The sequence below is a fragment of the Piliocolobus tephrosceles genome, chromosome 3 (genome assembly GCF_002776525.5).
Source record: "Piliocolobus tephrosceles isolate RC106 chromosome 3, ASM277652v3, whole genome shotgun sequence".
Lineage (NCBI taxonomy): Eukaryota > Metazoa > Chordata > Mammalia > Primates > Cercopithecidae > Piliocolobus > Piliocolobus tephrosceles.
This window is the reverse complement of record NC_045436.1, coordinates 50,071,026-50,082,714: the sequence shown is the minus strand read 5'-3', so window position 1 is coordinate 50,082,714 and position 11,689 is coordinate 50,071,026. Positions and strand designations below refer to the sequence as shown.

The 11,689-nt window shown below is 41.8% G+C and overlaps 1 protein-coding gene across 1 annotated transcript; it reads right to left on the bottom strand.

Annotated features, from left to right (window-relative positions):
* Positions 1–10,598: 10,598 nt before the first annotated feature.
* Positions 10,599–11,359, bottom strand: LOC111551947 (acyl carrier protein, mitochondrial-like). The gene has a single exon (XM_023226033.2). It carries the CDS (start codon positions 11,253–11,255, stop codon positions 10,785–10,787), a length of 471 nt encoding a protein of 156 aa, XP_023081801.1. The 5' UTR covers positions 11,256–11,359; the 3' UTR covers positions 10,599–10,784.
* Between the last annotated feature and the right edge of the window lie 330 nt (positions 11,360–11,689).

The window sequence follows — 11,689 nt, the reverse complement described above, 5'->3', positions numbered from 1 at the left end:
CTTAACTTTTCTTCATAACCCCCTGTTAGGCTGGCATTTAGATTTCCTCTTACATTAGGGAGGTAGTTCTTTAAGATGGTGAATATAAGTGCCTAAGATCACTTACCAAATCTATGAATTAGAAATTACAATCCCTGTATCTCTTAAGTGAAGTACAGTGTCCTGCAAAATAAACTATTCCAGTGAATAATATGCCAGTAAGTAACTAAGAGCTGTCTGTTATACATGTATTCATTATTAGAGATTGCTGGGTTATCTTGCTAAAGTATAATTAGAAACCAAGAAAGTAGGATAGATCTGCATGTAAGTTTACCCCAACTACAATGTTATACTCAGGCCAAAGATCAACTCCTCAGTAAGATGAGGGAAAACATTGTTGCAAACTATTATAAACTCACAAATTTTAATGTTTATTCAATTTTGCAATTACCAAGTCCTTTGTCAAGTTAGCATAGTTTCCACAGAGTAGTGAGAATAGAAGCCAGGCATATGAGTTGAACAGTAAGTGAGAGGTGAAGATAGAGACAGCAAGAGAATACACTTTTCCAAAAAGCTTTAAATAAGATGGTAAGGAGAGGTGGAGGGGAGAAACCAGAAGGAGATATCATAAAAAGAGGGGTCATGATATTTGAGAGGTTTGAGGATGATTGTATATGAATGAAAGAAACTAGTACAGAAGGAGGGAGAAAATTGATGGAGTCAGGTCCCAAAGACACAGGAAAGGTGGTCCTTGAAAAACACACCTTAGGCCAGGCGCGGTGGCTCACGCCTGTAATCCCAGCACTTTGGGAGGCTGAGGCAGGTGGATGACCTGAGGTCAGGAGTTCAAGACCAGCCTGACCAACATGGAGAAACCCCATCTGTACTAAAAATACAGAATTAGCCGGGCATGGTGGTGGATGCCTGTAATCCCAGCCACTCAGGAGATTGAGGCAGGAGAATCCCTTGAAGCCAGGAAGTGGAGGTTGCAGTGAGCCAAGATCACACCAATGCACTCCAGCCTAGGCAACAAGAGCCAAACTCCATCTCAAAACACACATACACACACACACACACACACACACACACATTAGCCGGGTGTGGTGGCAGGCGCCTGTAATCACATCTACTTAGGAGGCTGAAGCAGGAGAATTGCTTGAGCCCGGGAGGTGGAGGCTGGAGTGAGCCGAGATCGTACCACTGCACTCCAGCATGGGCAACAGAATGAGACTCCATCTCAAAAAAAAAAGAAAGAAAAACACAGCTTCACACCTTTTCTCAAAACTAGAAGGAAGTAAGGGAATAGTTATAAGTTTGTAGATGTGAACAGAGAGATTTATATTAGATGTTCTCCAAATTTTTTGTGAAGTAGGAAGTGATAGGTGATATTATTTATGAAGTAGGAGGGGGAAAAAGGTTAGTTTGGAGGCTTGAGGAGAATAGAGATGGTTTGGAATAGAGCTGATGAAAGACAAAAACATTAATGAACAGGGTTAACCATGGAACTGAATTTGGAAATCATGAAAGTATGGTGATTTTGTGATTGTTTCTAGCATCTCATCTGAATGGCTTATAGGGCCAGGTAGATTACAGGACTGATCCAGAATTGTGATTTGGAAAACGGATGTAGGAGAAAGACAAGGATAGAAATTGAGAGCATTTGTGCCAGGCAGGATACAGAAATGTGAGTTGGAAGAGATATACCAGGGATGGAAAAATATGGAGGGTAATTGAAAGCACTGACGAGGCCAGGCATGGTGGCTCATGCTGTAATCCCAACACTTTGGAAGGCTGAGGCAAAAAGACTGCTTGAGCTCAAGAGTTTGAGACAAGCCTGGGCAACATGGGGATAAATAACACAAAAATTAGCCAAGTGTGGTGGTTAGCGCCTGTAGTCCCAGCTACTCAGGAGGCTGAGATGGGAGGATGGCTTGAACCCGGGAGGCGAATGTTGCAGTGAGCCGAGATTGGGCCACTGCACTGCAGCTTGGATGACAGAGCAAGACCCCTGTCTCGAAAGAAAAGAAAAGAAAAGAAAAGAAAAGAAAAGCACTGGAGCAGGTCATATGACCAATTTAAGAGATCCAGGTCAGATACAGAAGGAAGCAGGATCAAGAATAAACTGGAAGAAGAGGCGACATTATAGGAATGGAGGTCTCAATGGGGTTAATGATCAGGCGCACTGTGGGTAATATGAATAGGAGCATAAAGGTATGAAAATCACCCAGAACCGCTCCATAACAAAGTGGGGAATGTGACCAAGGGAATGAGGTTGAACTGGCGTTGGAACCGTGAAGGTTGGATGTTCAACCGACATTCCACACGAATGTTGAAATCCCCTAGGAAATGATTAAATGAATTTGGGGTTTAAAGGAATAACACGATGTAGGTATTAGGGACAAAGCAAGGTAAAGGGTGACAAAATTGAATGGAATGAACTTCAAAGGAATTAAAGTTTTTAAAAGCGCTGAGAATAAAGGTGGGTTTATTTATAATAGAATAGGTTGTCAAAGCCCATACTTGAAAGGTTGGAGGGAGGGCAATGTGTGTTGGTGGGATGCTATCCAGTACAGTTTGGAGACAAGAAATGAGAGGGAGCTGCCTTGTGAGCAGTGACCAAGCATAATCGGAATGAAAAGTTTAGATGGTACTAAAGTTTCTCAGCTTTTGGCCAAGTTATTTTGAGCAAAACTGAGAAGCTGAAGGTCGCAGGCAGTGTATGGCCTATCTTTGTGAGGGTATCTTAGATCCATGGTGTAGTGGTAATTGCTGGCTCCTTGCAAGAGCTGCGGTGCAAAATGGTAACTGGTAGCATTTTGCTTAGTCTACATGAACTTCCTTATGGTTTAGGACATGCAGCCATTTACTTGCTATACTTTCTGGCATACATGGCATGTAACTCCAGGAGACAGAACCCAAGGATTTTCTCCATAGGACTTTACCGTGTTTAGCATAAGGATCACTATCTGTGCCTTATATAAGATGCAATCCCTTTTTTCCTTTTTCGTTAAAGATAGATTTCATTCACCAGTCTGTCGCAGAGAGTATGATATAGTAGAAAAAAAAAGCATGGACTCATACAGAACCAGGTCTGAATCCTGGAAGCTTCTTGAACAATTCACTTAAGTTTTCTGAGTCTTAATACATCCCCAGTATAACAGACCTTATATATAAAGTGCCTGGAACACAGAAAGTACTCAATGAATTTTTCCTATCATTAGTTATTAAATAAAAGTCTTAGGAAAGACTATCTGCCAAGCACTGTTGTAAGTCCTGGGAATCCAAATATGAGTATGACATGATTCTTGCCCTAAGATCCTTACAGTTTAGTAGAAGGAGAGAGAAAGATAAGTATATGCAATGACATAACAAATGCCTTGGTAGATGCATAGATGGAAAACAGTGGGAGCCCAAGCGGCAACAGTAAGTTCTGCTTGCCGGCCTGAGGTGGAGTGAGAAGGTAGGGAGCCTCCTTAACTATTCCTTCTCAATTTTCTCTGCTCTTCTTCCTTCCACTCTATGTGCATATCTATTTTAAGTCTAGGCACATTTCCTGAAATAGACTCAGTGTGCCTTATGTCTATTCCAGTGTGTCAGTGATAATGTATGTGCTGAAGCGTCCAGATCTCTATAGTGAGCATCACACCATATATTCAGTTGTCAAATAGATGTTTGTTCTTAGATACATCATGAGTGCCTCCAGCTCGACAGGAGTAAAAATGAATTTTATTATCTCAAAACCTGCTCCTCCATTTTTTGGACACCACCATGCACTCAGTTGTCAAGTCAGAAACATGGAAGTCATCTTTGGTGTTTCCGTCTTCCTAATTCTCCACAGTTGGCTTTTAGCAAGTCCCATTTATTATATCTGCAGAACATCTTTCAAACCCTCCAACTTCTCTCCATTTCCATGTTTATAATCCTAGCTTAGTACCATCATCTCTTGCTTAAATTACTCTAACAACCTCTCTCGATGCTCTAATCTTATCTCCTTTTAATCCAGTCTCCATACTAAAACCAGAATATTATTTCTAACATACAAATCTAACTACTTCATTTCCTTGCTTAAGATTTTTCAAAAAGTTCAAAGCTTTCCATTGCTTCTAGAATAAAATAGCTTATAGGACACTGCAGAATCTCATCTCCTCTTATCCACTGTTTTCAGTTTAGATAAAATTCCCACTAATTTTCCCTAAACCTTTACCTCCTGCTGGTGCTTGTTGGCGCTCACATATTTTCTGTACTTCTGCTCTCGTAGCCCCCACTGCACTGTATTCAAACGCTTAGTTGTATGTTTCCCTGACTAGACTAATCTCTGTAGGGCAGGGATCAAGCAGATTGTTTTATTTTTGTTTTGCTTTTGAGTGTGAGTGTGAGTGTGTGTGTGTGTGTGTGTAACATGGAAGAGCCTTGAGCATGAGGTAGTCACAGGATATATAATCACCTGCTTGGGTTGAGGCATATAATTACCAGGGGCAGCATGGACTGCACTATGGCAGTCACGTTCACACTCCTATAAAGGAGATGTAATTGGTTAGGGGCTTCTGTGTGTTCCTTCTAAGTCTACAAAAAAGAGAAATAGAACATTATCAAGAATGTTTCAACAGTATACTCAGTATTCAACAACTAGATGGCAATGTCGTCTCCACAGTTTACATCTAAATGAACAAGTTGATTAGGTTTACTCTCAGTGGGTTGCCTATTTTTACATTATTGCATGAGGTAGTGTATTAATCCATTCTCACACTGCTATAAAGAATATCGACACTGGGTAATGTGTAAGAAAAGAGGTTTAATTGGCTTACGTTCTGCAGGCTGTACAGAAAGTATAGCAGCATCTGCTTCTGGGGAGGCCTCAGAGAACTTTGAATCATGGTAGAAGGCAAAGGGGGAGCAAGGCATCTCACATGGTAGGACCAGGAGCAAGACAGAAGGGGGAGGTGCCCCATACTTTTAAAACGACCAGATCTCATGAGAATTCATCATCGCGACAACAGCGCCAGGGGGCAATGGTGTTAAACCATGAGAAACCACCCCCATGATCCAATCATCTCCCACCAGGCCCCACCTCCAGCACTGAGGATTACATTTCAACATAAGATTTGGATAAGGACAGAGATCCAAACCATATCAGGTAGCAGGACTGTTTGTTTTATTTTTTACTTATAATCTCAATTTAAATGTTCCCTAATTATAAAAATTGAATTATTTATTTTAGAGATAGGATCTCACTTTGTCACATAGGTTGAAGTGAAGCGTTGTGCAGTTTGAACTCCAGGCCTCAGCCTCCTGAGCAGCTAGTACTACAGGTGAGTGAGTGCCACTACACTTGGATAAACGTTTTATTTTACAATTTTTTGTAGAGATGTGGTCTTGCTGTGTTGCCCAAGCTGATCTTCAACTCCTGGCCTCAAGGGATCCTCCTGCCACAGCCTCCCAAAGCATTGGGTTTACAGGTGTGAGCCAACATGCCCTCTAATCTATTATCTCTAATAAAAAGTTGAGCAATTTCAATCTTAGGAATAAAATAATCATTTTGCCTTATGCAGGGTAGTCATTTAACTATGATAGTTTATAGGTAATCATATACATACTTTTGTCTTAATCACCATGATTATGTTATATGTCCTGGAAATTAAGACACATGGGTCTCTGATCTTATTAAAACCTTATACTGATCTTTTAGATTCAACATAAGATGGTTTAAAAGACAAAGGTGATGTCTCTCAAAGAGAAGTGTTTTTTTTTTTTAACAGCTTTATAGGGGCAGAATTTCCATAAAATAAGCCGTTCATATTTAAAATATACCACTGACACGTACAGAGTTGCGACTTCATCCTCACAATCAAAGTAGTAAATGTATCTATCACCCCAAAAGGTTTCCCCATGCCTCTCTGTAATGCCTCCCTCCTAGCCTTCCTAGTACCTGCCCTCAGTTTTCTGTATGTGTAGATTAGTTTGCATTTCCTAGAGTCTTATATAAATGAGATCATATAGAATTTACCTTTTTCTGGGTCTGGTTTCTCTCAGCACAATTACTTTGAGATTCATCTGTGTTGCTGCATGTATCAATGGTTAATTCCTTTTGATTTCTGAGTAGTATCCTCTAGTGTTGTAGAAAAACCAATTCTGAGCTTCCTCCTGCTAGTGGAAGAAATTACAATTTGGGACTTCTGTCTCTTAAACATTTAAATGAGACTTTCTGACCAACATAGGCTGATATTAATCTATATTAATATTGTGCCTGTGTGTGCTTTCATTGTTGCTAATGAAAATTTCAGGGTTAACTCTACAAATTATGTGGTCAAAAGGATCACACAGAGGCTGTTTGTTAAAAATACATTCTTTGAAAGACAAAAGAAAGGGCTACTTTCATTGTTGTACAGTATCTTTCCCAAGTGGAACATCGGCATTATCATAAAGACTGGAAATCGGCTTTCCATCCACCTGGAAACAAACGAGAACCGGGTTATTCCTAATCCTTTCCCATGCAAAGCCTTTTCTTGTACCTCTCACTCTGGCTGAAATATTATTTCCTCTCTTATCAACTGAGCAAATTCTGCCCATTCTTTAAGGATTTTCTCAGCTGGATATAAGTTCTTTCTTCTCTGATCTTTCATAACACATTCCATCTTTCTTTTAGTCATATGTAATATTATCTTTTTTTTTATTTTTGAGACAGAGTCTCGCTCTGTCACCCGGGCTGGAGTGCAGTGGCCGGATCTCAGCTCACTGCAAGCTCCGCCTCCCGGGTTTATGCCATTCTCCTGCCTCAGCCTCCAGAGTAGCTGGGACTACAGGCGCCCGCCACCTCGCCCGGCTAGTTTTTTTTTGTTTTTTTTTTTTGTATTTTTTTGGTAGAGATGGAGTTTCGCCATGTTAGCCAGGATGGTCTCGATCTCCTGACCTTGTGATCCGCCCGTCTCGGCCTCCCAAAGTGCTAGGATTACAGGCTTGAGCCACCGCGCCTGGCCATATGTAGTATTATTTTAACCTTTTTTGAGTATTTGTCTTATTTTTATATTATTATAAGCTCTTTAAGGGCAAAGTGTCTGCCAAATACACAGTAGGTACTCAAATATTTGCTGCATGAGTAAATAAACCTACCAATAAGAAGCAAGAAAGTTATAGTTCCATTTTTAGCCTACATGAGAACAGTGACAACATTTCAAAAGGAGCATATCCATTGAACACTTGAATACATTTGGAGCCACAGGAGCTTTACATAAAGCCCCTAACCAACATTAAAAATAAGAGGATGAGAGAATTTTTACCTGTACAAGGCTAGGTACAGGGATGGGAAGTAAATGATTATGTTGTTATATTGCATACTGGCTGGATTCATTTTATATTGAATGATTTTCTTTTTTCATCTTAGATACCCCTGCCATATCAAAAGTACCTATTCTAGTACTTAGGCCACAAACGTGGAATGTGGTGGAGCACAGTATCATGGCAAAACCCAGGGCAAATTTGAGCCAGGTGAACAAGAGCACAAAGGAGTGAGGGTGTTTATGAAAAGTTGGATCATGAAACCTGGATGATGCATCTAGGCTGATTTAAGGAAGGAAGTGGCAGAGGAGGGCTTTTAGTAAGAAAATGGATGAGCTAAAGGAATGGAAGACATTGAAATTTAGGATTTAAGAGGTGATAAACCACCTGGCTTGTAACAAACTTAGATTTAGCTATAGAATAGACCAAAGAACAGAATAAAGTTGTGACAAACCACCTAATAGTGGCAAACTTAGGTATAGCCATAGAACAGACCAAGTGGAATGTGTTAAAGGGTATCAAATTGAGAGGATTGAAGGAAATGGAGACTAGGGCTGTTCATATGGACAGTAAAGTCATCTCAGATGATGATGGGACCATAAACCAGAGAGAAGAATAACTAGTAGCTTAGTAGATGTCAGTAACAAGCAGTAGAGAGATGGATTGTTGAAAATAAAAGCTTGAGGCTGGGCGTGGTGGCTCACGCCTGTAATATCAGCACTTTAGGAGGCCGAGGTGGGCAGATCATCTGAGGTCAGGAGTTTGAGACCAGCCTGGCCAACACAGCAAAACCCCGTCTCTACTAAAAATACAAAAATTAGCCGGGTGTGGTGGCAGGGTGTCTGTAATCCCAGCTACTCGGGAGGCAGAGGCTGGAGAATAGCTTGAACCTAGTAGGCGGAGGTTGCAGTGAGCCAAGATCACGCCATTGTACTTCAGCCTGGGCAACAAGAGCGAAACTCCATCTCAAATAAATAAATAAATAAAAATAAAAGCTTGAATGGAGAGGGTTTTCTACAAGGGTGAGACAAATTCACAACTTCCACCCAAGATAGCAGTAGGAAGATAATTTTTCTAATGGAAAACAGGTTTCTATTTTAGGCCAGAGATGGAAAGAATATTCTGTTAAAAGGATGAAAATACGACTAGGCACAGTGGCTCATGCCTATAATCCCAGCACTTTGGAAGGCTGAGGCAAGTGGATTGCTTGAGTTCGAGACCAGCCTGGCCAACATGGTACAACCCTGTCTCTACTGAAAATACAAAAATTAGCCAGGTGTGGTGGTGCACACCTGTAGTCCCAGCTACTTGGGAAGCTGAGAATCACTTGAACCTGGGAGGCAGAAGTTGCAGTGAGCCGAGATGGTGCCACTGCACTCTAGTCTGGGTGACAGAGTGGGACTCTGTCTCCAAAAAAAATAAAAATAAAAATAAAAATAAAATAAAGCAACAAAAAAAGGATGAAAATATAGGTGAGTTTGTTTTGAATAGGCTGGAGTTCCAGAAAGCCCAGGAAAAAGGAGAGCAGTAAGCAGAGGGTTTGGGAGAACTTGCAAAGCTCTCTGGGAGAGGAGAGCCACCTGGAGAGGCTTGTATTTGGAGAAGTGATGAGTATGATAGGTAACTGAAGATTAACTGGCCTTAGAGATCTCATGGAATTCATATGAAAAGATGTTTCAGGACTGGTCCAGGCAGAGGCATCAGAATTATGAGGAAGAGAACAGTTGGCAAGTAGGTCTGGGATGCATTTCTTTCTGCCCTAGCTGGTATAAGAGACATAATGCTATTAGCAACCTTTGTTTAAGGTTTTTTCATTTACTCAGCATATAGTGATTGAGCATCTCTTCTATGCCAGGCACTGTGCTAGATTCTGGGAATGGAGTTACAATGGTAATAGAGATACAGCCCTTCCCAAAGGAAACATATAGTGTGGGGTATAGACCAGTGAACAGATAACCATAATATTTTGTATTCTGATGGGGGAGTTCAGGGTGTAATGGGAATATGGGCAGTGAGGGTGGCACATATACCCACATTTAGAAAGAGTGAGGAATGCTTCTTGGAGGAAGTATTGAATAAACTGGGGCCTAAAGTATTAGTATGAATTAGCCAGTTGAGGAGAGGGTCAAAGAGCAAGGGAAAAGAAAGTAGAGTGTTTCAGGCAGACAGCAGTGTGAACAGCATGTGCAAAATCCTGGAGGTAAGAGAAAGAAAGGCTGAGACATTGAAAGAAACCTTTCTATTTTACAGGTTGTTGTGCGACTTAGCCCCTAGAATAGTGGCTGGCATAGAATCAATGCTAAGAAATATCAGAAATTATTACTATGCCTGGACCATAGTATTGAGGGTAAGTGGGGGCCGGGTGCGGTGGCTCACGCCTCTAATCCCAGCACTTTGGGAGGCTGAGGCGGGCGGATCACCTGAGGTCAGGAGTTTGAGACCAGCCTGACCAACATGGAGAAACCCCATTTCTACTAAAAATACAAAATTAGCCGGGCATGGTGTCAGGCGCCTGTAATCCCAGCTACTTGGGAGGCTGAGGCAGGAGAAGCGCTTGAACCTGGGAGGCGGAGGTTGTGGTGAGCCAAGATTGCACTATTGCACTCCAGCCTGGGCAACAAAAGTGAAACTCTGTCTCAAAAACAAGCAAAAAAACCCAAAAAACAAAACCACCACCACCACCACCACCAAAAAACAAACAAACAAACAAACAGAATTGAGGGTGAGTGGGAAAAGAAGCTACACAAGTAGGCAGAAGGCAAATTATAAAGTCCCATAAACCATGATACTAGGTATTTAGACTTAATCCAAGTCACTGGCAAACCACTCACAGATTTTAAATAGTGGAATGAATTTCATGCATTTTAGAAAGATGTGCTGAGACTAGTAGCAAGGAGATGAGGCAGAAGATTACTGTAATCATGATCTGAACTAGTTAGAGGCAGTGATGGTAGAGAAACACAGATGGATTTCAGAGCTAAGAAAATTAATTTCCTGGGACTACCATAACAGATTACTACAAACTTCATGACTTAAAAAAGCAGAATTTATTCTCTTACAGTTTTGGAGGCCAGAAGTCTGAAATCAGGGTGTCAGCGGGGTTGGCAATTCTTGGTGTTCTTTGGCCTGTGGCAGCCTCACTCCAATCTCTCTCTCCAGCCTTATAGGGATCTTCACATGGCATTCTCCCCTGTGTGTGTGTCTCACATCTCCCTCTCCTTTCATGTTTAAGGACACCAGTCATTGGATTTAGAGCCCTCCCTAATCCAGGATAATCACCTCTCAAGATCCTGAATTACATCTATAAAGATCCTAAGATCACATTCATAAGCAGTGGGGGCTGGGACTTTGTTTTTTTTTTTTTTGGTTTTATAGATTTATTTTCAAAGAGTAAAACACTTACACAATTTAAATACAAGTCCATCAGAATCACTCTGTCAGAGTCAGCAATGATGCGAAAATGTGTCCTCACTGCCAGACATTCGCCACTATCATCTGAGTCCTCTCTCCCCAAAGCCAAAGGGTCTGATACTTTATTCATATACATCCTTCTTATCTGCAATGTAATCTACAATTTCTTGTGGACACATTAACTTTTCAGCATCTGTATCAGGAATTTCAAACCCAAATTCGTCTTCCATGGCCATGATAATCTCCAGTTGGTCCAAACAGTCTAAGCCCAGGTCTTTCATAAAATGAGAATCTACTGAAAGCTTCTCTGGGTCAATCTTGTCATAGAGTTTCAATACGTAAAGAACACAGTCCCGGATGCCCTCTAACGTCAAAGGGAGCATGTCGCTATACTGGCGGCACAACTGTGTAACTCTACCAGGAACCTGCGCGAACTTTAAGGCCGGCTGCAAAGGCCCGAGCCTCGTCTGGGTCCCCGCGGAGCACCGACCGGTGCTGAGAGGCCGGGCCACGGTCTGCATCCGGACCCGGGGCAGCGGTGCAAAGGCTGCGGGCAGGCAGCGGACACAGGCTGAAAGGACACGAGACGCCATAGCTACGCCGACCCAGGATGCACTGCCGGGACTTTGACATATCTTTCTGGGGGGATACAATTCCTCTCACTGTAATAGAATTAATGGAAGCCAACAGTTGGCTAGATGGGGGAAGGGGGCAGAAGGCAAAGGATATATCAAGGACAATATCCATGTTTTCTACTTGAGCAACTGGATGATGCTACCACTCACTAAAATAACACTGGCGGAGAATCAAGTTTGGAGATGGAAGAGGGCATCTTTATTTTGAGGTGCTTGTGGAAACCAAGGTGGATATCAAGTAGACACTAGGTCAAATAAGTCACGAGCTTAGTACAGAGAAATGTGAGCTGGGCATCCAGGTTTGGGTGGTAACTAAAGCAATGGATGTGGTAAGGTTGCCAAGGAAGAATCTGGAGAACATGAAGAACTTGTATCAGAATGCTGTGATACAC

Coding starts and splice junctions, on each gene's coding strand:
- LOC111551947 (XM_023226033.2), bottom strand. CDS start 11,255: ATGGCGTCTCGTGTCCTTTCAGCCTGTGTCCGCTGCCTGCCCGCAGCC.